The sequence below is a fragment of the Arvicola amphibius genome, chromosome 10, assembly GCF_903992535.2.
Source record: "Arvicola amphibius chromosome 10, mArvAmp1.2, whole genome shotgun sequence".
NCBI classification, from domain to species: Eukaryota; Metazoa; Chordata; class Mammalia; order Rodentia; family Cricetidae; genus Arvicola; species Arvicola amphibius.
Genome location: NC_052056.1, coordinates 94,158,078 through 94,184,455, shown reverse-complemented (window position 1 = coordinate 94,184,455; position 26,378 = coordinate 94,158,078). Strand labels below are relative to the sequence as shown.

At 47.8% G+C, this 26,378-nt stretch overlaps 1 protein-coding gene across 1 annotated transcript in view; it reads right to left on the bottom strand.

Moving 5' to 3' along the window:
• Dtx2 (deltex E3 ubiquitin ligase 2) overlaps positions 1 to 19,112 on the bottom strand; it is a 38,505-nt gene extending 19,393 nt beyond the window's left edge. The window contains 4 exon segments of the mRNA XM_038345094.1: positions 1,326 to 1,962; positions 3,784 to 4,125; positions 17,611 to 17,776; positions 18,981 to 19,112. Coding sequence (XP_038201022.1) covers positions 1,326 to 1,962; positions 3,784 to 4,051 — 905 coding nt within the window. The 5' untranslated portion in view covers positions 4,052 to 4,125; positions 17,611 to 17,776; positions 18,981 to 19,112.
• Between the last annotated feature and the right edge of the window lie 7,266 nt (positions 19,113 to 26,378).

Genomic DNA, 26,378 nt, shown 5'->3' with positions numbered 1-26,378 from the left:
GTAACTCCAGTTCTAGGGCATCTGACTACTACTTCTGGCACCAGGCAAGCATGTGCAGACACACATACAGGCAAAGCACCAACACACATGAAAAAAAAAAAATAAACCAACAAACAAAACAGCAAAATTCCACCTGGCTTTGCATGAGGGCAGAACCTATAACCCCAGCACCTGGAAGACTGAGGGCTCCATCTCCAGCACCACAGACAGACAGAACTAAAAGCACACTGCCTGGTGTGGTCAGGCCTCTGACGTCATCACCTTTCTCAGAAGCTACACCCCACACCCTCCACCTTTCCACTCTCCTGGGCTCCTCTGAACTAGACTGTGGGCTCAGGGTTACAGGTGCAGGTGCTGTTTCCACCCCCATATCTGCACTGCCTGGCAGAAGTCAGTAAGTACTCATTTATTCAGAGTGTCGTCTGCCGGCGCCCAATCCCAGCACTCGGGAGGCAAGGTCAGGAAGATCTCTGTGAGTTTGGGGTCACAAGCTCTGGAATGTCGAAGTGCCCTCGCGTGCAGAGCTCCTCAGGCAGTGACAAGCCCTGGCAAAGGTCTACTGCACCTCACCATGCTGAGAAAGAAAGGGTTCCTGAGGAGTGGGCAATGGCCCAACTCTGAGGCTGAGGCAGGAAGCTAGTTCAAAATTCATGGACAGCCCCAGCTACACAATGAGTTCTCGTCAGCCTGGGCTACAGGACGAGTCTGTTCTGTAAAACAGAGTCGGGGCTGTGTTAGGTGGTAAAGTGTTTGCCTGGCATGCAAGAAGCCTTGGGTTTGATCCGCTAGCACCTGAGCAGTAGAGATGGGAGAACCAGAAGTTTGAGATCATCCTTGGCTAATCCTTGGTTATACAGTTTGTTTTTTGTTTGTTTTGTTTTTTGTTTGTTTGTTTGTTTTGTTTTTCGAGACAGGGTTTCCCTGTGTAACGTAACAGTCCTAGCTGTCCTGGAACTAGCTCTTGTAGACCAGGCTGGCCTTGAAATCACAGGGATTCACCTGCCTCTGCCTCCCGAGAGCTGGATTAAAGGCGTGCGAGGCGTGCGCCGCCACCGCCACAGGGCCTATACAAGGAATTTTGAGGCCAATCTGAGCTACATGAAACCCTGTCATTTAAATTACAAAAGAAAAGACAAGGAAGAATAAAAAGTCTGCTGATCCCAGGCTATCAGGACTCAACGATCAACATGCCATGGTTTGGAAGCTCTATGGGATGCCATACTGGAAAGCCAAGGAGCCTCAGCACGCATGTACTTGGAAGAGACAAGCAGGCATGGAGGTGCAAGGCTGAGGAGAGGCTTTCCGCACAGATAAAAGGGAGGTACCTGGCTCCACTGGAGGTGGACGGTCCTGAGGGCAGGAGCTGTGGCCCCAGGTGGGAGAGGCTGGAGTGAGACAAGGACTGGCTGCCTGGAGCGGGAGGTGGCGCGCCCCAGGGGTTGGTGGTGTTCAGCCTGGGTGCAGACCTGGCCCCAGACAGTGAAGGTTTGTTATATGGGGCAAAGGCCTGATGGGCCCCAAAGACAGTGGCGGTCCGGTGGGGTGCTTGGGGGGCAGGATACGCAGGCAGGTTGGTCATGGAGTGGCGGTAGCGACCCGACACGGGGCCAGTTCCACTACCATGGAGGCACTGTTGGCAAGAACAGACGAGTCCCGTGTGGCCTGGGGAAGCAATGACTGAAGTCACTGGGTAAACTGGCCCCACTTGGCGTCGCACATTCCGGCAGAAGCTGGAAGTCTTGTTGGTTTGCGTTAGGGTGGCATAGTTGACAGTGTAGTTGTAGCCCAGTGGGGCCAAGTCCACGACCTGGACGCCCCGGGCTACTTGCTGCTCCAGATAGTCACAGACGCTGGCCTCATAGGCGATCCAGGATCCGTCATCGCCCAGCCACTCCCAGACGATGCCCTGGCCTGGGGCAGAATTCTGTGAAAACAGGTGCCTGCGCACAGACCTCATGGTGCCTGTGGAAAAGGATCAGGACCATAAACGTTCCTGCTACTCCACACGCTGACACTGCAGTGCACGACCACACCCACCTTGCTGTGGGCATGTGTGTGCGTCCATGTGTGCATGCCTATGTATGTGTATAAGTCCAAGGTGGGAATATATGTCTGTGTGCTTCTGTGTTTCGTATGGATGACTGTGTCTGTGTGCTTGTCTGTATATGTCTAAGTATCTATATCTTCATGTGTGTGTGTGTCTGTGGTGTGCGCATGCTGTGTCTGTGTGTCTGCACCTGTGTTTGTGTATGTACATCTGTATGTGTGTATGTCTGGATATCTCTGTGTGTGTGTATGTGTCTACGGTGTATGTGTGCATCTGTCTGTGATAATGTTTTTTGGCAGTAGTGTGTCCATGGTGCATAGGTATCATTTTTGAGTATGTTTTTGTCTGTGTATATATGTCTGTACATGTCTGTATATGCACCTATTGTATACATGTGGCTGAGGTGTATATGTGGTGTCTATGCATCTGTACATCTCCATGTCTGCATGTCTGCGTTGCTGAAGATGGACCCCAGGGACCTCACACATTCTAGGTATGTGTTCTACCGAGATACATCCCCAGCCTCAGTCTTTTTCCCCAATAACTCAACATCATCACTGTAGGTATGCAGTCACACTGTGGGAATATGGTCATACTGTTATTTGACTCAGGGACTGGCAAACTCTACTCTGTAGGGTACAGAGGACACAAGGCAAAGGGCACTAAAGGACCAAGTCACAGAACAAGGGCTCACCCTCTATGCTAAGAGAGGCTAGCAGCTTACTTGTCAAAAATGGCTCATATTCAGTAAGGCTTTTTTTTTCCTCCCCTTAAGACAGTTTTGTCTTAAACTCTTATAAATCCTCCATCTGTAGCCTCCCAAGTACTGGAACTACAGGCAAGCACCACAAAACTCTCTCAACTACTATGGTATCCTAAATCCATGTTAGCCAGCCTGCTGAAGGAGGAAGGAGCCAAGAGCGCCTCCCCATGAGCTTCCAACACATCTGTTACTACTACGAGGTTCATTTCTTCCAGGTAAGGCTGGTTTCTTTCGAGACAAGATTCCATGTAGCCTAGCCTAACCTAGAACTCACTATACAGTCAAGGATGACCTGGAACTCCTGACCATTCAGCCTCCACCTCCAGAAGGCTACAATTATAGGCATATACTTAACACTGGGTCTCTGCAGTGCTGGGGCTAGAACCCAGAGCGTCTTGCGTGCTAGGTAAGCATTCCACCAACTGAGCTACCAGCCCTGGAAGCTATTATTTATTAGTTACAGCACCCTCCTATCAGATACGGTCATGTTAAGAGTAGGGATGGAGGGGCTGGAGAGATGGCTCAGAGGTTAAGAGCACTGCCTGCTCTTCCAAAGGTCCTGAGTTCAATTCCCAGCAACCATATGGTGGCTCACAACCATCTATAATGGGGTCTGGTGCCCTCTTCTGGCCTGCAGGCATACACACAGACAGAATGTTGTATACATAATAAATATATAAATAAATAAATAAATATATATATATATTTTGGTTTTTCGAGACAGGGGGTCTCTGCGGCTTTAGAGCCTGACCTGGAGCTAGCTCTTGTAAACCAGGCTGGTCTCGAACTCACAGAGATCCGCCTGCCTCTGCCTCCCGAGTGCTGGGATTAAAGGCGTGCGCCACCACCGCCCGGCATAAATATTTTAAAAAAGAGTAGGGATGGAAGATGTGTCAGTCACAACCATAACCTAAAACCTAGCATGGTACCTAGCCCAAAGCCAAGCATTGTGCCAGAGGCAGACGGGTCTCACCTGTATCCTGGCGGAACTGAGTCCAGCTGGGGAGGTCGATGATGTAAGGGGCCAGTGAGGGGTCAGCCTGGCCTAAGGGGATGCTGTGGGCCAGGCTCCCCAGTCCGAAACGCTGGCCCTTCTGCTGGACATACTGCTGCTCAATGAAGGAGCAGACAGTGGCACTGTAGGGGTGCCAAGTGCCAAGCCCATCCTGCCATTCCCACACAGCCACCACCACAGGGCTAGGGTACACCTGCGGCAGAGATGAGCTTGGGGCCATGGCCATCTTCTGCTTTCCTGAAGACTTCAGACCACTCTGGGTTGCAGGCTCAAGTTCATTGCCCAGCACCTCCAGGGGACCTGGAAACAAGACACAGCAGTTACACACATTGGGGACCTTGTTAGGCAGCCAAAGAGAACCAACTTCTCTATACCATCCTGACAGTTCCATAAACTAACTCTTGATCCCCATCTCTGCTCTAGCAGACATAATTAGACATTCCATTGTTTACCCCACTTCAGCAAACATTCCAACATAGGGGGCAGAGGGAAAGGGGGTGCTGATCACTACCCAGTCATCCCCTTCTGATTAACTACTTTCAGCTCAGAGCTTTTCCTTCCTTTATTCACACGCGGGGATAGAATGTAAGACCTGCACATGTCACACATCCTTGCTCCTCTCTGTTCTACTGATGAGCCATGCCCCTGGGACGCAGTGTGTTCATGAGTCACCCTGAATCCTTGTAGAAAAGGCCATGATGACCCTGCACGCTTGTCTAAGAGCCCCACAGTTCCCAATTCAGGCCTTATTTGTGAGATAGAGTACCACCTGCTATACTCTCCTCTCTGATGTTCCGAGGCTCAGGAACAAGGACTCCAGGACATCTAGGGGCAGTAGCTTCAGCGGGACTTACACGCAGGAAATGGGTAATGGACAACAGTTTGCTATACAAATTAAGGCCCCAAGTTTAAACCCACAGGACCCACAGAAAAGCTGGGCATGCTATGTGTATCTATAACTAGTTATGGACTATCCTGGCCAAAATGGCAAGCTTCGGGTCCAGAGGAAGTCCCTGTCTCCCAACAGTAAGGAGGAAGATGATTAAGAGACATCCCAATCCTCCTCTGACCTCTGCGTGCACATGCACACACCACACAAAACCAATACCAAAACAAAGCAAACAGCTAAGGGACTATCACCAACCACAAGAAACCCTAGATAAAAAAACTAAAGTGTCCCTTGGCTGTCTCCCCAGCCCCTCCCTGCACCTGTGCCTTGCTCAGCAGCTAACTGGCTTCTGTTTACCCCAGGGACACTCTGCTCCTCTTTCCGTTCCATCTTCTCCTGAGAACTGACATCCTCCATGCTCAACTTGTGTGACTCAGGGGGTGTGGCTCTGTGGTAGACTGCCTGCCTGCCTAGAATGCCCCAGCGTCACATGAGCTCATGACCCTGCACACCCTCCACACAACTAGAATCTACTGAGCAGGAACACATACAGGCACAACCCTGCCCTGTGTCTTCCTACCGACCAGATGACAGCAGACCAATGCCCTGTTCACAGCTGTAGGGCCAGCACCAAGCAGGCATTCCGTACACACTAGCTTAAAACACAGCTGGAGACATTAGGCAATGACGTCATGATGTGCCCACAGCTGTCCCACGAGAGCTCTGCCAGGGACTTCTGCGCCCTCACTCCTGCACCAGCTCTAGGACCCTGAACTGACAGTCTCTCGAGTGTCCTGATTCCCACAACCAGCTCCCTAAGCTCCTGCCAAATACCTTCCGGTTTCACAGGAACTGAGACTTTGCTCGGTCATATGTCAACAGACACTGGAGCTTCTAGACTCTTCTACCCTTCAAAGCTTCTAAAGGTCCAAGGGACAAAACAAAGAGGCACAGGCTCTGATGTCTCTAGAAGCCCTCACTCTCTGTCTGCCTTCTTTCATTTAGAACATGAAGATGTTGGCATTTATGTTAAGTGATTTGCATAGGAACTAAGTCAGAGACCGTATAGAACACCCGCCCCCAGCCACATGTGGTGCCACATGCCTGTAAAGCCCAGTGCTATGGAGGCTGAGGCAGAACAAAGTGAGTTTGAGACTAGCCTGGACTATGTAGGGACTATCAAGGAAGGAAGGAAGGAAGGAAGGAAGGAAGGAAGGAAGGAAGGAAGGAAGGAAGGGAGGGTGAACAAAAATAAATAAGGGCTGTCAAGATGGCTTAGTGGGTGAAGTGTTTGCAATGGAAACAGGAGAGACCTGAGTTCAGATGCCCAGAATCCATGGGAAATAATGTGCCTATAACCCAGGCTTGGAGGGGCACACACAGGCAGATTTGGCTTTGCTGGCCCGCCAGTGAGCTCCAAGCTCAGTGAGAGACACTGCCTCAAAAACTAAGGTGGGCAAAGGACTAAGACTCCTTGACATAAAACACACACAAAAAAATTAAAGCTGGGTGTAGTGGAACACAGGAGGATCAGAAGTTCAAAGTCAGCCTGGGTCACATGAGAGGAGAGGACGCTTCCAAAAAACCAATAAACACTCAGCTTACAGGGTATCCACCAGCACCAGGTAAGGGCAGATGGCAGCTGCAGGCTTTGGTCCTTCTGCTGTTTACTTATGTGCACACCCTTCAGGTAGCGAAGGGAAGGGAGACCACAGTATGCAAACACAGGCAGTGCAACAGGCCTATGAGAACAGGAGCGTAACTCTGGGTGCCAGACTGCCACCAAGTAATCAAGGCCTCCAACAAAGGCCCAGACACTGCCTGAGGATGAGACCCGAGGTGATCTGGGCAAGGCTGACTCAGCTCAGAATCTACAATTAAAAGTGCCTATAACCTAGCCTAGGCATACACCAGAGGGTTGACTTCAGAGCCTGTGACTCCCAAGATGTCACTCACAGCTTAGGCAGCCAGGGCTGACAGTATCACCAGCTCACAAGTATGTTCCAACATGTCTGTCCATCTCCAGACGAACCAACTCACAGAGCTCTGCTAACAGCCAGGGCACAGTCAGCAATGCTGGTTCCAGCTTTCCATGAAGCTGTGAGGCCACAGTAGATCCTGGGTCTACCACCACCTCCACTTTTGGCCAGGCCCCCTCATAACAAGCTTTCTATCTTTTCAAGGACCTCATGCCCAGCCATACACAGTTGACTCTAGCAAGTTCCAGAAAATTCCAAGTGTTTGCCAGCCTTCAGCCATTGATTCTGCTGGTTCACTGATTCACTAAGCAAGCATGCAAATCTTCCTCCTGAGCCCTCTGGCCCAGATCATCACAAGGGAAGTGACTCCACCCACCTGTCGCCTTTAGCATGGCCACAATCATGTGGACCTGCATGTCCTAGACTCAGTATCTTTGAGGGGACAGCAAGTATCCAGTATGGGACAATAAAATTTCAAATGTCCCTCAACAAAGAGGGTCTGAAACCCCAGGTCAAAAGGGGAGAAAGGGCTAGTGAGGTGGCTGAACAGGTAGATAACTGCCACCTAGCCCAGCTACTCGAGTATGATCCCCACAACCCACACGATAGAAGAGGACTCCTGCAAGCTGTCCTGTGACCTCCACCCACAAGCCGTGACACACGCACACATGCACATACAAACATAAATGAATACAATAAAATAAAGGAGGAGACCCACCTACTCCAGGGGCCTGGGTCTTTGGAGCTGGTGCCTAGCCATGCCTACCAGCTTGCCCCGGAACCCTGCATCACGCACATTGCAGCGCTGTGTCGACGTGCCTTCCCTGCCACAGCCCCAGCCAGCACAGTTGTGCTTCAGAAACCTAGTTTGTTTCAGCACCTAATGGTGGAGCTATTTAGGGGTTCTCCTTAATTATGGAAATTACACTAATGGCTGTTGAGGAAAAGCCTCAATTTGAAACAATATAAGCACCTCATAATATGGGAAGTTCTTTTAATATCGGGGATGACACCATCAGCCCCTAGTATGGGGTTTTCCTTCTTTTAGACAGGGTCAGGCCTCATGGCCCAAATTGACCTGGGAGTCCAAGCAACTCTCCTGCTTCAATCTCCAAGTGAAGTTACAGGCACAAGCCATGGTTTCCAGCTCTTTCACAGTTTTTACTACTGTTTCTAATTGTCTGCCATGATGAGTTCAGGTTCCCACAGAGGTGTCAGAGGCCCCGGAGCTGGAAGTACAGGTACCTGGGTGCTGGGCTAGGAACCGGATCCTCTGGAAAAGCAGCAAGCACTCTAACAGCTGGGCCATCTCTCTGCCCTTATTTTATAGGACAGAGTCTCACTCTACAGCCCGGGCTGGCCAGGAACTCTAGAAAATCCCTGTGCTTCAGCCTCCTAAGAGCTAGGATTACAGGTCTGAGCTGCCACACGCAGTCAGCCCTACCCACTTCACCCTGCAAGCTGTTTTTTAAGCTGGCTCCGAGTTCAGGTGCTCTCCAAGAAACACAGGTCTAAAACTCCACACCCAAGCTGCTGATAGACTGACAGGCCTGTAGGCAGACAAAGACCTGCAGAGATGTCTCAGAGGCTGGGAAAGCCTCTCCGAAGGCCAGGAAAAGTCAGATCTCGAGTACAAAACTAATGAAGAAATGTTGTACTTTATTAGAAAATCTGATTTTAAAAAAATGGGGCCTGTCAGGAAGACCTGAGTTTGATCCCTGGAACTCACATCGCAGAGAGAGAACAGGTTCCTGCAAGTCATCCTCTGCCCTCCAAATCTGTGCACTCCACACCACAAGCACATACACAGCACACACACACACATACAAATACAATAAATAAGAATGAAATACTGTCAGGCAGTGGTGGCGCCTTTAAACCCAGCACTCAGGAGGCAGGCAGAGGCAGGTGGATGAGTTCGAGGCCAGCCTGGTCTACAGAGCGAGTTCCAGGACAGGCTCCAAAGCTACAGAGAAAAACCCTGTCTCGAAACACCAAACACACACACACACAAAGGATGAATTTTTCAAGTAAGAGCTGTGAACTTGCAGCCGGGTGAGACCATTTACTCTGCAACCATGAGGACCTAAGTCCAAGTCCCTATCACGCATATAAAAAACTATACATGGCTGTACATGTCACCCCAGCATGGGGGGCAGACACAGGCAATGGACATACATGTCAGTCACCCCAGCATGGGGGCAGACACAGGCAATGGACAGATCCTGGAGCTGGCTGGAAGAAGCGAGCTCCCAGTTCAGACAACGACCCTGTCTCAAGGCAATAAATAAGGCTGAGAGCAACAATAGAAGACACCTGACATCCTAGTCTAGCTTCCCCATCCACACAAAGGCACATGGACCCACACAGTCTCTGTCTCTCTCTCACACACACACACACAGAGAAGCACGTGTACCTACAGTCTTTCTCTCTCTCTCTCTCTCTCTCTCTCTCTCACACACACACACACACACACACACTCAAACACAGAGAGAGAAGCACGTGTACCTAGTGTCTCTCTCTCTCTCTCTCTCTCACACACACACACACACACACAAGCATGTGTACCCACAGTCTCTCACACACACAGCCTAATATTCTTTTAAATCTCTTTTAACATGACAAACACTGCTACGGATACACTCAGTGACAAAGCACTTATCTAAAAGGTCAAAGCCACCACCAAACCAGGCCGCTGCTACCTCTGTTGCTCAGAATCATCATGTGCACAGCTGCTGCCAGCCCGGTGGGGCTTCAGTAGTGAGCCTGGTCTACTCATCACAGCAACTCCAGACACCCCCACATCCCTGCCTCCAGGGAGAACAAGAGTCCTGGGACTGCAAACCCACAACCCTCCTTCTATTTCACTCTCCTGTGGTGGGAGGGCTCAGGCCCAGTGACCCAACTGGTCTTCAACTTACCATGAAGCAGAGGACTTAAGTCCTAATCCTCCTGCCTCCATCCCCAAGAACTACGACAATGGGCAGACTCAAAAGCGAGACTGTACCTCAAAGACAGAGCATCTGCCTATCATACACAAGGTTCTGGGTTCTACCCCTAGCACAGAACAAAAGATAGCAAAGAAAGAGGGGGCAGCAGCGAGCTGCTCAAATGGGGCCCAACTAAGCGAGGAGGAGCTGTAGTTAAGAGGCCAGCCTGGGACACGGGAGGCCCTGGAGCTGCTCAAGGGATTAGGGGAAACAGCAAACCTCCTGCCAACACCAAAAGCAAATATTTCATACTGTTCCAGTTACAAATCTGCTGCCGTGAGGCAAAAACAGTTTGTAAACTAACAGGAGTGACTGCATTCCAAATTGTAAGAACAGCTGAGGTGGCTCAGAGGTAGAGCTCCTTCCTAGAATCCCCCAGTGAGGGGCTGGGGTATGACTCAGTGGTAGAGCACCTGCCTCGAGTGCCCCAGTGAAGAGCTAAGGATGTGGTAGAATGCCTACTTAAGAATCCTCTAGCGAGGGGCTGTGGGCCTGGCTCAGTGGTAGAGGATTTGACCTAGCAAGTACTTTCTATGAACAAAAACAGGTGTGGAGACAGGCACTGGTGGTACGGTGGTACATGGCTATAAGTTAGTTATTCCAGCATCTAGAAGGCTGAAGTAGGAAGAATACGGCAAGTTACAGGCTAGCCTGGACTACAGAGAAAGACTGTCTCAAACTCCCCCTCAAAAAGTGGAAATACTGCTGAGCAGTGGTGGTGCACACCTTTAATCCCAGCACTCAGGAGGCAAAGGCAGGTGGATCTCTGTGAGTTCCAGGCCAACCTGGTCTACAAACTCAGTTCCAGGACAGCCAGGGCTACACAGAGAAACCTTGTCTTGAAAAAACCAAACCAAAAGTGGAAATATAAATTACAAACTGGGAGAAAGGCTAAAATCAACAAGGCATGCCAGTTTTCTAGCACTCAGAGGCAGAGATAGGAGGATCAAGGTTGGGTAGAGCACAGCTGGAGACAGAGGCAAATAGATCTGAGTACAAGGCCAGCCAGGGGCTCAGAGGGTAGAAGTACTTTCATACGGACCTAACAACCTGAATTCAAGTCTTACTACCTACATACAGAGTCAGAACAGAACTAGCTCCATGAAGTCCTCTGGCCTCCACACACACTGTGGCACCCCACACACAAATAAAATAAAAAATGACTCAAGGTCATCCTCAAATATAGAGGGTGTTTGATGCCATGGAGCCGCCACCACCGGAGAAAGATGTGCAGAAACTTTACTGGTAGGCCAAACCTCGTGGTGATATACAGATTAATGGAGACGGGTTAAATTAATATGTAAGCGTTAGCCAATAAGAAATTAGAGCTAATGGGCCAAGCAGGATTTAATTAATATACTTTCTGTGTGGTTATTTTGGTTCTGGGCGGTGGGGACTAACAAGCGCCTCATTCCAACAAATTGGTGCCCACGTGGCTAACTAAATCCATGTAAAACCTGAAGGGCTTGAAAAGAATTTCTAGGCCAAAAACAAAAACAAACAAAAAAAAAATACCCCAGAGTTTAACACAGCTTCTTGCTGTTTGCTAGCAGCTTGCTGCAGCTCCTTTAAGAGAGATTTTCCTGATTCAGCCGTAGCAGGAAAAAAAGCCTCGGCTGGCTTAAAATGCTGGCTTTCTGGGCCAGGCTGCCAGTATGACCTCTGGCTCGTTCGGGAGACCGGAACATTAGAGTGGGGTTTGTGAGCAGATTGCTACAGCTTGCTTAATGGCGACATGAACTGGCTGTGTGCCTAGAGATGGGGCACTGTGCATGTCTCTCAGAGGCAGTGAGCAGCTCCGCCATGCTGGACTGTGTGGAGCAAGCAGAAGTACTATATATACCATAATAATGGCACAGCTTAAGTTTTAGACTGGGCAGGCAAGCAGGAAGTGCCATATTTTCCCTAATAATAGTGCACCTTAAGTTTTAAGAAGCACTTAGCATTTTAAAAAGCACTCCTAGAGGGGCTGAGAGATGGCTCAGAGGTTAAGAGCACTGACTGTTCTTCCAGATGGTCCTGAGTTCAATTCCCAGCAACCACATGGTGGCTCACAACCATCTATAATGAGACCTAGTGCCCTCTTCTGGCCTGCAGGGATACATGCATGCAGATGCTGTATACATATATAATAAATAAATCTTTTTTTTAAAAAAGCGCTCCTGGATAGTAAAGAATTACAGATATGCAATAAAGCCAAACCCAGGTGAGTCATAGTGTTGGATAAATGTATGTAGGCTTGGAAGAGAGAAAGAAAAGAGTAGAGATTCATAAAATATAGTTAATGCTTTAAAAAAATGGTGAAGTCTTTAAAGAGACAGAGTACAAATAGTCATAGAATAAAAGGAATAAAGAAAAATAAGCCATGTAAAAATGGAAAATTCACAATGAGTCTGAATTATGTATATTATTGTGTTTTCCTTGAATTTTTTTGACTGTGAAGGAGCTAAGTATAGAGAGACATCTTTGTATGTGCTGCTAAACTAAGCCAGCTTGTATCATGACTTCAGAATTTGGGTCTAAGGATATGTTGCTTTGGAAAAGAGGTTCTTCTTTTGTCTCCACAGAACATAAGAACTTGTGGATTGCTTCCAAACCAATATGGTCTGATAGACCACATTCTCCTAAAAGGCTGAGTATCTTACTCAAGAGCAGAAATATACATATAGCAAAATTGACCTTAAATTTGTATCAATATTCCAGGACAGGCTCTAGAAACTACAGGGAAACCCTGTCTCGAAAAACCAAAAAAAAAAAAAAAAAAAAAAAAAAATTGTATCAATAAACCAAAATTCATACCAATGCAAATTTCAATAGCATATCACCCTTTAAATGTAACAAACATTTATAGACAATATTTGGGAATATGGGTGTAGTTTTTCCTATACTACTTCCTGCTGATTGGGGGTGCTGCTAATCATGTCTTTTATGGTGTATCCTTTGTGCTAGGTTCATCTCAGTCAGCAGTTGGTATATTAAAACATACACACATAAACACTAAAAAGGCAGATGTGGCCAGGTGGTGATGGCACACGCCTTTAATCCCATCACTTGGGAGGCAGAGGCAGGTGGATTTCTGTGAGTTCGAGGCCAGCCTGGTCTACAAGAGCTAGTTCCAAGATAGGCAACCCTGTCTTGTAAAACCAAGATCAGGCTCAACTCAGGAAAAAAAATTTTGCATGTGTGTGTTGGGGGTGGGGGGATTCAAGACAGGGTTTCTCTGTGTAGCCCTGGCTATCCTGGGGCTCTGTAGACCAGACTGGCCTCCAACTCAGAGCTCTACCTGCCTCCTCTGACTCTCGAGTGCTGGGATTAAAGGCATGTGTGACATGGCTTAGGAAAAAAAGTTATTTTTTAATGAGAAAAACAAAAACAAAAAAAAACCCGCGGACCACTAAGCCAGAAGAGTAGTGCACATATAATCACAGTACTTGAGATGGTGACACAGGAGCATCAGGTGCTCAACATCATCCTTGGCTACACAGTGAACTGGAGGCCAGAGGCCAGCCTGGGCTACAGGAGGAGAACCATCTCAAAAAGAAAATAGAAAAAAAAATTTTAAATTTTGAAAAGCAGACCATGCATGAAGAACGAATTGTGTGTACTAATGAAGCTCGGTTTTCACCTGGTAAACAATCACCTAAGAGACTGCTCAGTCAGCTCTGAACCCCAACACCTAAGAGACTGCTCAGTCAGCTCTAAATGCCGCACAAACCCTAACATCTGTAGGCTGAGGGACTTTTCTCTGCAACCATGGCTTCATTCCATGCTGGCCTCTTAATTCTCCCAGAACGTCTGAACTCAGCTGCTAAGTGCTTGCTGTACAAGCATTAGGACCCAAGTTCCATTCCCCATAATCCATGTGAAAACCTCACGCACAGTGGTATACAATCCCAGCACTGGAAAGGCAGAGACAGGAGGGTCCCTGGAGCTCACCGGCCAGAATCAGGGAGCTCCAGAAGAGACCCTGTCTCAAAAAAATAAGGAAGTGAGAGGGTTAAAAAAGACACACACTGGGCAGTGGTGGTGCACAACTTTAACCCCAGTACTTGGGAGGCAGAGACAGGTGGGTATCTGTGAGTTCAAGGCCAGCCTGGTCTACAGAGTATGTTCCAGGACAGCCTCCAGGTCTGTGTGTGAGCACCCATGGATGTCACAAGATGGTTCCCTGGAGTTGGAGTGACAGGCTTTTATGAGCCACCTAATGTGGGTGCTGGGAAATGAATTTCAGTCCTTTAGGAGAGTAACAAGTGCTTTTCCCTAACAGTTGAGCCCTCTCCCAGCTCTGGCCTCCATATTTCCTGAAACAAGATCCCTCACTGAACCTGGAGCCCAACCATTCAGCAGAGCAAACTGGCTAGCTAGCCCGGGGACTGCCCACCTCCAGCTCCCAGCACTGGGAGTAGAGGCATGCCCTGGAACACCCACTTTTCATGTGGGTTCTGGTGATCCAAACTCACCTATTCAAGCTTGTGCACAAGTACTTTACCCACCCGGTCAACTCCTCAACCTTCACCAATATTCTCAATTAAAATGTATTTGCCATGCTAGGCAAGGCGCTATGAGTGAGCCATGCCCCAGCTCCTCACTGATAAGATCGTAGACAACTGTTCTATCCCTGAGTTTCATCCCAGCCCCAAGGACCAAGTTAAACAGCATGCTTTGATGTGCCCAACAGAAAGAAAACAGTTCTGATTTTTTACAGCGTTCTGTCTGTCCTTCATGGAACTCTGATAACATTGTAGTCTCCAGAGCTTGGGTGTACATTTGTGGTGTTGAGTGAGTAACATATAAGCTAAAAAACTTACATGGACTCATGTACCCCAAGCTGGCCATGAACTCATCAGGTACCCGAGGATGACTTTGAAGTTCGTAATCCCTCTGCTTCCTCCCCGAGAGCTAGGAGGACAGGGCTGTGGCACCAGCCTCTGCAGTGCTGCGGATGGAACCTAGGGCTTGGAGCAAGGTAGACACTCTACCAACTAAGCTACATTCCCAGCCTCTAAAGCAATTTATGTGGCTCATCCCTGTAATGGCTGGATGGTCCATTAAAGCATGGCAGCAGTGTTTTTGAGTAGGGAAACAGATAGAGAAATAGAGGCACAAAAGTGACCAAGCATGCAGGGGTGGCTTTGTCTTCTCTCAACCAACTTTCCACAGAACTGTATCATTTCAGGGAGGCATAACCCATTGCACAAGATCAGCCTTAATCTGCTCTGAAGCTAATGGCCTCTTATAATTTTTTTTTATTATTTACATGCAGGTGTGTGTTGTATGTTTATATGCCATACGCCGGAGGGTGACAACAGAGGCCAGAAGAGGGCACTGGATCCCCTGGAGCTGAAGTTACAGATGGTTAGGAGCTGCCTGACACGGGTCATCTGTAAGACCCGGAAGTGTCCTTAACTACTAAGCCATCTTCTCCACTCCTAGAGACCACCTCTCAAAGGTTGAGCATTACCAGGATCACAATGTAGGCCGGGCTCTGGTGTACACTCATCTGTGGATGACAATCCATTAGCAATCGGCAAGGCCCTCCAAACCCGCTAAATATACTCCGCCTTCTACCCACATTCCGGGTCTGTCCACTCCAGTCACTTCTCCTTGTTCTAGCCAGCACAGCAGCCTGGCCCAGCACTGCCCTGGAAGTTCCATGACTATGCAAATGCTGAGAGCCCTTCCAGGCTTCCTCCCCACTTTGTCCTCGTCTTTGCAGCTCACCTTGGCCATCACTTCCAGCAGCCCTTCCTGACCTTGACGCCTACCTTCTCCTGGAGGAGGGGACTCACCGTGTGACTCACCTCAGCTCTACACCTATCACAACACCTTGTCACTAACTGGCCTGTCTGTCTTTCCACCCAAGAAGATACCAGAAGGAGGAGATCTTGTCTGGCACCTGCCAGAGGTTTATGCAAACAAAAAAATGAACGTTTCTAGTTCAAAGGCAGTAACAGTGACTCATTTCTCTAGCCTACAACGCACAGGTTTGTTGGTTTGGTTTTTGTTTTTGTAGCCCAGGCTGGGTTAGAATTCACTACATATCCCAGGATGGCCCCAAACTCATAATCCTCAATTTACTGAATGCTAGGGTTACAGCTTGTAACACCATGCAAGGATGAACTGGCTACATAGCCCAGGCTAACCTCAAACTTGCAATTCTGCCTAAGTCTCCAAGTGTAAGGTAACAGGCATGCATCCCCTTGCTGGGCATGTTTTCCTTTCAATTCACTATTACTGTGTGAGCAAAGGACTATGTTTGCAATGGAGGTGTGCAGAAGTCAGGGCACAGCTTTCAGGAATCCGGTTTCTTCCCACCAGGGGATCAGGGGGTAGAACTTAAGATAGTCAGGTTTATACAGGAAGGGAGAGTGTTCTTTCTTTAAAAAAAAAAAAATTGGGGGGCTGGAGAGATGGCTCAGTGGTTAAGAACATTGCCTGTTCTTCCAAAGGTTCTGAGTTCAATTCCCAGCAACCACATGGTGGCTCACAACCATCTGTAATGAGGTCTGGTGCCCTCTTCTGGCCTGCAGACATACACACAGACAGAATATTGTATACATAATAAATAAATAAATATAAAAAAAATTGGGGGGGAAGGGGACCTCTGAGATAGCTCAGCAAGTAAAGGCACTGCCAATCCTAATCACCTGATTTAGATCTCTAGAACTTAAAATAAAAATAAACAAGTAATCTTTAAAAGGGGAAAAGGGTGCTGGAGAGACGACTCGGCAGTGAAGAGCACCCACTGATCTTTCAGAGGACCCGGGTTGAATTCCCGGCACCCACGTGGCAGCTCCCAACTGTCTGCAACTCCAAGATCTGGCATCCTCACACAGACACACACACAGGCAAAATACCAAGGCACATAAAACACAAATTAATTATTCTCCAGAACTCACATGATGGAGAGAACTAACTCCTGCTTACTGTCCCCTCACTTCCACACATCCACCATGGCATATACATACCAGAGATAAATATATTTTTAAAAAAGTAGTAATAAAAAAATCAATGTTTTGAAATGCTGGAGCTTGAACCCAGAGTCTTGCATGCTAGCTAAGCACTCTACCAAGATTGCCTCCCAGCCCATAAAGCAAGTCCTAAGGCAGGAAGCATCCTTTAAGACCGGTTAGACAGAAGCAGTGTTGGCAAAAAGCCAACCAAATTTATTTACAACAGTTGGCAATCAACAACCAACTCCCAGGCTTCATTTTGCTCCTGGAACCCCCGAATCTCACCATCCATGCTGCCTGCGTCTCTATGTGTGTACATATAAACATTATGTACATGTGCACACAGATGCATGGATACTCCAGAAAGCTAGAGGAGAGCTGGACTTGCTCACTCACCCAACAGGCAAGGCCGGCTGACTGACTAGCAAACCCCAGGGATTTACCTGTCTCCTCCCTAGCACAGGTGCGTACCACCACACCAGGCTTTTTACATTGGTTCTAGAGTGTTGGGGACTGTGGACCCTCAGACCCTGAATTTTCTATGACCCCTTAGCTGCCAGAGTAAACAACTTGTTTTCCTATGCTTGCAGCTGCTCTGGGCACAAGACCCTCATGAGTTCCTGATGGCAGAGGAGTGGTTTCTGGTGGGCTGGTGGGCTTGCAGCTGAAAAATCCCGAGAGCTGGGGTGTGGCCATTAAAGAGAGTCCTATATAAGCTGCCCTAGAACACAATCAAATTGGCATTCTTGTTTCAAGAGTGACCCGTGTCTCTGTGTGCTTTTTAATCTCCAGACCCTTGCCCGACCGGGGTTCCAGGTGGTGCAGGCACCACATTAGAAAGCGAATCTGGATCCTCACACTTGCCACACAAGCACTGTATAGACTGAGACATTTTCCTTCAGTGGCCACACCCACTTTCTCTTTTGAAAACCAGATTTCAAAAGCAACAAAGTAAATTACCCCACGGCTCTCACCTCCTTTTACTTGAAGGGCTGGCACCAAACTGTCCCTTCCTGATGGAGACACCAGATCTTCAGGGGCAATCACCTGTCTGAGTTCCCATCTTGATATGAATGGCAAACAACAAAAACCGGGCAAATTCAAGGGCTTGCTGACTCAGCCACACCAATTCCGAGGTACCTTTGCCAAAAAGATGATTAAGTCTTCAATGGAGAAACGGCGAGAGAAAAGGAGCACACAGATGTTGGGTCTGGTGTGCTGTGTGGCAGGGGCCTGGAAATTACCATTTATTTTTCAATAGCTGGGGCAGAGAGCAGAAGGTATAACAATCCTCCTCGGACCACTCAGCTAAACCCTTTCCCAGAAAAACCCGTATGAGGACTTCAGAAACCAGGCCACGGGACAGTCTACACGGTAAATAAACAAAGGCCTACATACCTCTGTAGCTGAAGTCAACCCTGATTTTATTTTCTACTTTATAGAACTATTACTTTTTGGCTTTTTTTGAGCAGGGTCCACAGTATTCAGCTTAGGGCTGGCCTGGAACTCCTGATTCTCGTGCTTCTGCCTAACAAGTGTGGAGATTACAGGCATAAATCACCACACCTAGCTAACACTTTTGGTTTTGTTTTTGTTTTTTGGAAGGGGGCTGGTTAACATAGAGGCATGCTACACAGCCCAGGGAAGCTTTGAACTCGAGACCCTGATACCTTAGTCTCCCAAGTGCTGGGATTACGAGCCTGCACCACACCGGGGCTCTCCAGAACTATAAAGGGGCTGAGGTGGCATATAGAAACTGAGTTCCTTAAATGCCGCGCCTCTGTACACATTCGTATGTGTGCCGTTGTAAAGGCAAAGCTAACGCGGGCAACCCTCAGCCGAGCTTCAAAACAGAGACTCCCCCCAAGTGCCCCAGGGCCCCAGTTTGAGAGAGAACAAGAATGGAAAGGCAAACGCCTCCAAAGTCCCAGCCAGTGGAGGAACACTACTGCCTGCATGTAGCCCCCTCAGGACTGAAACTGTCCCCTCGGGGAGCCAGGGTAGCAATAGCCTCCCTGCTCTTCCAGGTCCTGTAGGACTCAAACTCTCAGGCAGGCGGGTGACCCCCGTCTCTGCAAAAAAGAGGGCTCTTACCACACCCAGCCTTGTCCCCAACCCCCAGAGCGTCCCAACCACGACTTCCCGCTTCCAGGACCCCGGTGCCCTGGAGCCCAATGCTCCCTGCGCCCCCAGGGCTCACCCATCCCGCGGGTACGGCCCTCCCTCACCCGCACGACCGCCCCCTTCCGGTCCCAGCTTGGCTCAATAGCCCCCTCTCAACCCACCCACCCACCTTCAGGACCCTAGCCTGGGCGCCAGCAGGTGGCCCGCCCGTCCCGCTTACCGAGTCTGAGGGAAGCAGAGAGAACAGGTGAAGAGGACCGCCGACCTCCAGCTTCAGATGCGGCTCGGCCTGAGAAGAAGCCCCCGACTAAAGCTCCGACTCCGAGCGGGAGGCAGCCGGAGTGAAACTCGGCGTCGCAGCCTCCCAAGCGCAGCGCTGCGCATGCCTCCTCACGCGGGGCTTTCTGGGAAATGTAGTTCTGACGAGGCGGAGTGGGCGGAACCAAAGCGCAGCAGCAAATGTTAATATACCCAGCCTTCCTTCATAAACCTGCCTATTGACTTACTCCTTCATATATTACTGATTCATTGGCTTTTAATAATTTCGTATTTTTATTTTATTATGATTGTGTGTCTGATTGGAGTGGGTTACGTATAGAGGTCAAAGAACAAATGGAGGAGTCTGTTCTCCCTTCCACCTTCACCTGGGTTCCGGGGATCAAACAAGTTGTCAGCCTTGGCTGCAAGCGCCTTCACCCTCTGAGCCATCTTGCCAATCCCTAATGTTTCTTTTTTTGTGGTGTTGGGAATTAAATTCAAGGCAAGCAAGTGTTTTGTTGCTAACAAATCCCCAGCTGTGAAATTCATTTTTTTCTTTTTTTGAGTCAGAATCCCTTATAGCCCAGAGTGGCTTTGAATTTGCTACGTAGCCAAGGCTGTTCTTCAATGCCTGATTCTTCTGCCTCTGCTTCCTAATGGCTGACCTTACACACACACAGTTTCAAGAAACATAGACTTTAAATTTAAAAATAAGGAAATAACCTATTTTTAAAAATTGTTTAAGCCTTGTCTTATTGAGGCACGGCTCACTTATCTAGCAAGGAGATAGGAGAGCCTTGGGTTTGCAAAAGCAGCCATTAAAACTCCACTTCACCTGATGGAGCCTATTCAATTTCCTGGAACCAGCTCACTCAGAAGCAAGAAAAGATGAACACAGCCAAAAAAGTAGAGAGGCCTGGCCTCGGCATTGTCGCTGAGGGGCTGGAGCACTTTCTGTTTTGCTTGGAAAGGCAGAATTGTGTTGCTTCCTGCCTGTGCTAATTGGTCTCCATCTGACACTCTGGAGGGACAGTCTGATGAGACACAGCTGCTTTGCTCATTATTTCTGATGAATGGATGGCACCTGGCATCTCCTGGTGGCGCTAGTAGCCACCCAGGACTCCCGTGTAAGATCTTAATGACTTCACAGCCTCAAGGAATACCTAAGTCTGCCCCCCCAAAAGCTCTAGCCAAGGATTTTTGTTGTTGAGAAGCCAAGGTCTTATATAGCCTAGCCTGAATTCAGAGATAGCTTTCAACTCCTAATCCCCCTGCCTCTGCCTTCAGAGCAACTGCAGGTGTGTCCATCTTTCCCAGTCTCATGGGTGGGAAGGGGAAGCTGGGCTTCTAGCCTGCTGGACAAGCACTCTTAACTCAGCTTATGTCCCCAGCCCTGGGAGTACTGAACAGACCCCTCCTATCTGCTGATTTCCGTTTTGCAAGTCTGAACTAACAGATAAGGGCTCATATTTTTTTATTACTTTATTTCTTTGTGCAGGGACAGGACATGCCACGGCATGCCTATAGAGGACAGAGATGTGTCCTTGGGTTCTCTTCGTCTACCACGTGAATCCTGATATCAAACTCAGGTCAAGAGACTCAGTGACAAGTGTCTTTAGTTACTGAATCATGATGGTCTTGCATTCATACTTAATTCATCTCCAGAGTTTAACGGTAACCAATCACTTTCTTTTTCTGAGATTCTGCTCCCTATGTAGCCCAGGCTTGTCTTGACCTCGCTGTGTAACTGTTTTACCCTTGTAGCCTCCTATTTTAGATTCTGTGCATAAGCACAAAATTAAAACAATTTTTATTTTAAATCTGCCTTAAATCGACTGAATTCACATCCAGACAAATAACCTTAAAAGGTGAAGAAACATCCCCAGCTCCATCTTCAAATTCTTTTTCAGTAAAAATGCAATTGATTTGTGCTCGTGGGCTGACTTTTAACTAATGTGGTAACTGGGCCACGCCTCTAGCCCATTTTTCTAATATCTAAGCAAATGAATTAAACAATATTTCTTTTAACTTTTTATATTCTTTGAAATTAAATATAACCACATGATCCTCCCCTTCCTTTTCTTCCCTCTAGCCACTCCTAAGTACCTTCCTCCTTGCTGTCTTAAATTCATGGCCTTTTTAACCTACATAAGTAGCGCCTGCGCTACAGGATGGAACATGAGCTGGGAACTAGGCTGGAGACTCAAACACACGCACACAGACAGATGGGACAGGGACACGGGTCATCCATGATACAATGCCGACTTTATTGTGCTCCAGGGGAGCTTATATAGGGATCCTTAACTGATAGCCACGCCCCAGCTCTTGGGATCTTTCAGCTGCAGGCCTCACCAGAACCCACTCCCCTGCCATCAGGGTTTTGTGCTCAGAGCAGCTGCAGGCACAGGTAAACAAGTTGTTTTGCTCAGTTCACTCCAGCAGGCAAAGAGTCTGAGCCAGGCAAAGAAAAGTCAAGGGGCCAGGGGTCTACAGCCCCCAACAACATATGTGTGTGTGGCCGGGCATTGGTGGCGCATGCCTTTAATCCCAGCACTCGGGAGGCAGGGGCAGGTGGATCTTTGTGAGATCTTTGTGAGTTCGAGGCCAGCCTGGTCTACAAGAGCTAGTTCCAGGACAGGCTCCAAAGCTACAGAGAAACCCTATCTCGAAAAAAAAAAAAAAATCATGTGTGTGTGTATCAGATGTGTATACGTGTAAGTAGGACTGAGCAGGTTTTGCATATATGTACATACACTTATATGTATATGATTTTGAAGTTTAAACAAGATTTTTACATTTTCACTGTGTATATGATAATTTTCAGTCCTTCAATGACCCAGTCACATCCAACTTCCCTTTTTCCTCTGGCTCCTGTGAATCACAAAGTTTCAACCCAGCCTTGAAGTCTTTGTGTCAAAGTCAAACGTAGGAAGCTGTCGTAAACACTAGAGGAAAAGGTTTAAATAACCCATCGAGATACTTTCAGCTGCCAGCCAATATTCTTCTTAGTCCCATTTGAGATCAGGAACAGCCCAGGCTCACCTCAACTCTCTCTGTGACTAGGGATGTGCTTGAACCCCTGGCCCTCCTGCTGGGATTCCAGCTGTACACCACGTGGCTTTGTTTAGGTGGTTCTGATCCCAGCGTTTACTGTTTACTAGGAAGCACTCTACCATCTAAGTTCTATTTCTAGGCCCTAGTCAGTTTGAAATTTTCTCCAGCTATTGGCACAACAGCCCATACTGCATTGGTAGCATTTCAGAGATTTCTCAAAAAGCAAAACCGGAATTTGGGCTTCATTTATGCTTCAATAGGTAAATGAGGTTTAGAGTGAGCCAAGAATGAAGCAAAGCTGGATCTACTAAAAATAGAAAAGTGGACCAGGCAATGGTGGTGCACGCCTTTAATCCCAGCACTAGGGAAGCAGAAGCAAGTAGATTTCTGTGAGTTTAAGGCCAGCCTGGTCTACAGAGAGAGTCCCAGGGCAGCCAGGGCTACACAGAGAAACTCTGTCTCAAAAAAACTAGAAAGAAAAGGAGGAAGGGAGGAAGAGAGGAAGAAAGAAAATAGGAACCAGCAAAATGACTGAGTGGGGAAAGGTGCCCCCAAACTTGGTGTCCAATCCCTGACAGTGTCATGGTGGGATAATCAATTCTTCAGAGTGGTTCTTACTCCTCCCCATGTGCACCCACACACATGTACGTGCAATTTAAAAATGTAAATTTGTTTAAATAGAAGGGTTCTCCAAGAAGGAGTGAAGTACACCCCACAGGACAAATATGGGCTTCTTGAAGATAATTACAAGTTTTGTGGGGTTTTGTTCTGTTTTGGTTGGCTGGCTGAAACAGGGTTTCTCAGCCCTGGGATGAAGGGCAAGCACCACCACACCTGTCACATGTCACAGGCATGGCGTTTTTGGTGGCTCTCTAAAGGTTTTGAAGAAAACACCCACACTTAACATTGCCCAAAGAGTGTAACTTAGAAGATTAAGAGTTGATGAATTAATAAATCACTCAGGAAGCAGAGAAGGTTGGTCCTCTGTGAGTTCCAGAACAGCCAGGGTTACACAGTGAGACTCTATGGGGGCAGGGGACAAAGTTAAAGCATTTTAGGGGCTGGAGAGAGACAACTCAATGGTTAGGAGTGAGTGCTACTTGCTCCTTTGCAGAGGACATGAGTTTGATTCCCAGAGCCTGTAAGACAAGTCACAGTCATCTGTAACCTCAGTTCCAGGAGATCCAACACCCTCTCCTGGCCTCCTCAGGCCCTGCAGGAACATGGTGCAAAGACATACACACAGGCAAGACATTTACACAAAATAAAATGGCACAGGAGACCACTTCCTAAATATAACCCCAGCAGCACAGACACTAGGAGAAACAATTAATGGGACCTCTTGAAACTGAAAAGTTTCTGTAAAGTAAAGGACACGGTCAAAAAGACAAAACGACAGTCTACAGAATGGGGAAAAAATCTTCACTAATCCCACATCAGACAGAGGTCTGATCTCCAAAATACACAAAGAACTCAAGAAACTGGACACCAAAAGAACACAATCCAATTAAAAAATGGAGAACAGATCTAAACAGAGAACTCTCAACAGAGGAATCTAAAATGGCTGAAAGACACTTAAGGAAATGTTCAACATCCTTAGTCATCAGAGAAATGCAAATCAAAACAACTCTGAGATTCCATCTTACATCTGTAAGAATGGCCAAGATCAAAAACACTGCTGACAACTTATGCTGGAGAGGTTGTGGGGTAAAGGGAACTTCTGTATTGCTGGTGGGAATGCAAGCTGGTACAACCCTTTTGGATGTCAGGATGGCAACTTCTCAGAAAATTAGGAAACAATCTTCCTCAAGACCCAGCAATACCACTTTTGAATATATATATCCAAAGGATGCTCAATCGTGCCACAAGGACATGTGCTCAACTATGTTCATAACAGCTTTGTTTGTCATAGCCAGAACCTGGAAACAAACCAAATGTCCTTTGGCCGAAGAATGGATAAGGAAAATGTGGTACATTTACACAATGGAGTACTACACAGCAGAAAAAAATAACGATAGCTTGAATTTTGCAGGAAAATGGATGGAGCTAGAAAACATTGAGTGAGGTAACCCAGATATAGAAAGACAATTATCACATGTAATCACTCATAAGTAGTTTTTAAACATAAAGCAAAGAAAACCAGCCTACAAATCACAATCCCAGAGAACCTAGACAACAATGAGGACCCTAGGAAGTAGAAAAAGACAAGATCTCCTGAGTAAATTGGGAGCATGAGAACCTTGGGAGAGGGTTGAAGGGGAGGGGAGAGGTAGGGAGGAGAGCAGAGAAAAATGTAGAGCTTAATAAAAAAATAAAAATAAAATTTAAAAATTTTTCTGAAAGTATTAGAAATTTTCTTAGTAGACAAAGTAGTGAGTTTATTTCTGGGCATTGTAAGTTACAAGATGGATAAAGTAGAAACAAATTTTATGTCAATTAAAAAAAACTGACAGCCATGTATGGTGGCACATTCAGGAGACCAAGGCAGGAGGATCTCTGTGAACACAAGGCCAGCCCGAGTCACAGCAGAGATAGCCAAGACTATGTAAAGACCCTGTCTCAAAAACCAAAACAATAATTTAAAAAAACAAAAAAATGATGCCAGGCATAGTGACACACACCTTTAATCCCAGCACTTGGAAGGCAGAGGTAGGTAGATCACTGAGTTTGAGACCAGCCTGTTCTATGGAGCAAGTTCAAAGATGGCTAGGGATAAACAGAGAAACCCTGTCTTGAGGAGAAAAAAAAATGGCCAGATCAAAGTCATGCCTCTAATCCCAGCACTCGGGAGGCAGAGACAGAAGGATCTCTGTGAGTTTGAGGCCAGCCTGGTCTACAGAGTGAGTTCCAGAACAGCCAGAGATGCACAGAGAAACCCTGTCTCAAAAAAATAAAACAAAAAAGCCATTGGTGTGTGTGCATGTCCGGAGGTGAGATGTCAGCTTCCAGGAATCCGTTCTTTCCTTCCACCAAATAGGAACCAGGGACAGAAGTCCATCCCCCAAGCGTCCTTACCCACTGAGCTATCATGCCAGCCCAGGCTACAAATCATTTCATCTCTAAGTAATCACGGCCTAATCACTGCCTTGACATCTTTGATGTGTCTCTCCTGGGAAAACCATCACCCAGCCCTAAATGAGCATAATCTCTACCTTTCTCATCAGTTAAAGCAGATCAGACAGCAGGAGCAAAGCCTCCACCCTCTCCCATGTCTTCATAATACTTTCTTATGCGAGCCTGCCTCAGTATCCCCAGCGGAGGCCACCTCTCCTGGGGAGAGAAGGGCTTCTCAGCTGAAGATTCAAATGACCCTACCTGCAGGTCAAATCCTAGTCACGCTTACTCCGCACCCCAGACACAGCCACTTCCTCTTGGTTATGAGGAAATGAAAGAATAGTTGAATGAAGGACACGTTCTCAGACTGTTACGACACCCAGAAACTTGAGGACAAGGAACAGATGGAGTTTCATTAAAGATATGGTCTCCGGCATGTCCTTGGATCACACTCACAGAACAGTGTCTATTGGGGTCTGGCGGGGGGGGGGGGGGGGGGGGGGAGGGGGGAGGGGCGCGGGGCTCAGCAGTGAAGAGCACACCCTGCTGTTCCAGAGAACCCAAGTTTGGTTCCAAGTACCCACACGGAGCAGCTCACAACCATCTGTAACTCCAGTTTCAGGGGACGCAATGCCCAGTTCTGGCCTCAGCAGGCTGCTCTTGGGGACAACCTGGGTTTGCTCTGCATCCCCCACGTGGTAGCTCACCACCATCTGGGACATTGTTCCCAGGGGATCTGATGCTGTCTGACAGTGCGTTCACATGCTGCACAGGGCACACAGACACGTAGGCAGGCAAAATACCCACACACACACATTTTTAAATGTTTTAAAAATAACCTTATCATTTATTTGGTTTTTCCAGAGAGGATTTCTCCAGCCCAGGCTGTCCTAGAACTCTTTGTAGACCAGGCTGTCCTCGAACTCACAGAGATCCTCCTGCCTCTACCTTCCGAGTGCTGAGATTAAAGGCGTGTGCCAACACTGCTCAACCCATTAATTTATTTTTATAGAGGGGGACACACATATGGAGGTCGGACAGAAGACCTTGCAGCAGTGAGTCCCCTTCTACCGTGGGGTGTTGGGGACCGAACTCAGGCCGTCCTGCTGCACTACGTCTACTCAGCCGTCTCACCAGCCTCTGATGTTGTTTTCTAAGACAGGGTTTCTCCCTGTAGCCCTGGCTGTCCTAGAACTCGTTCTGTAGACCAGCCTGGTCTCAAATTCAGAGATCTGCCTGCCTCTCCTACCTG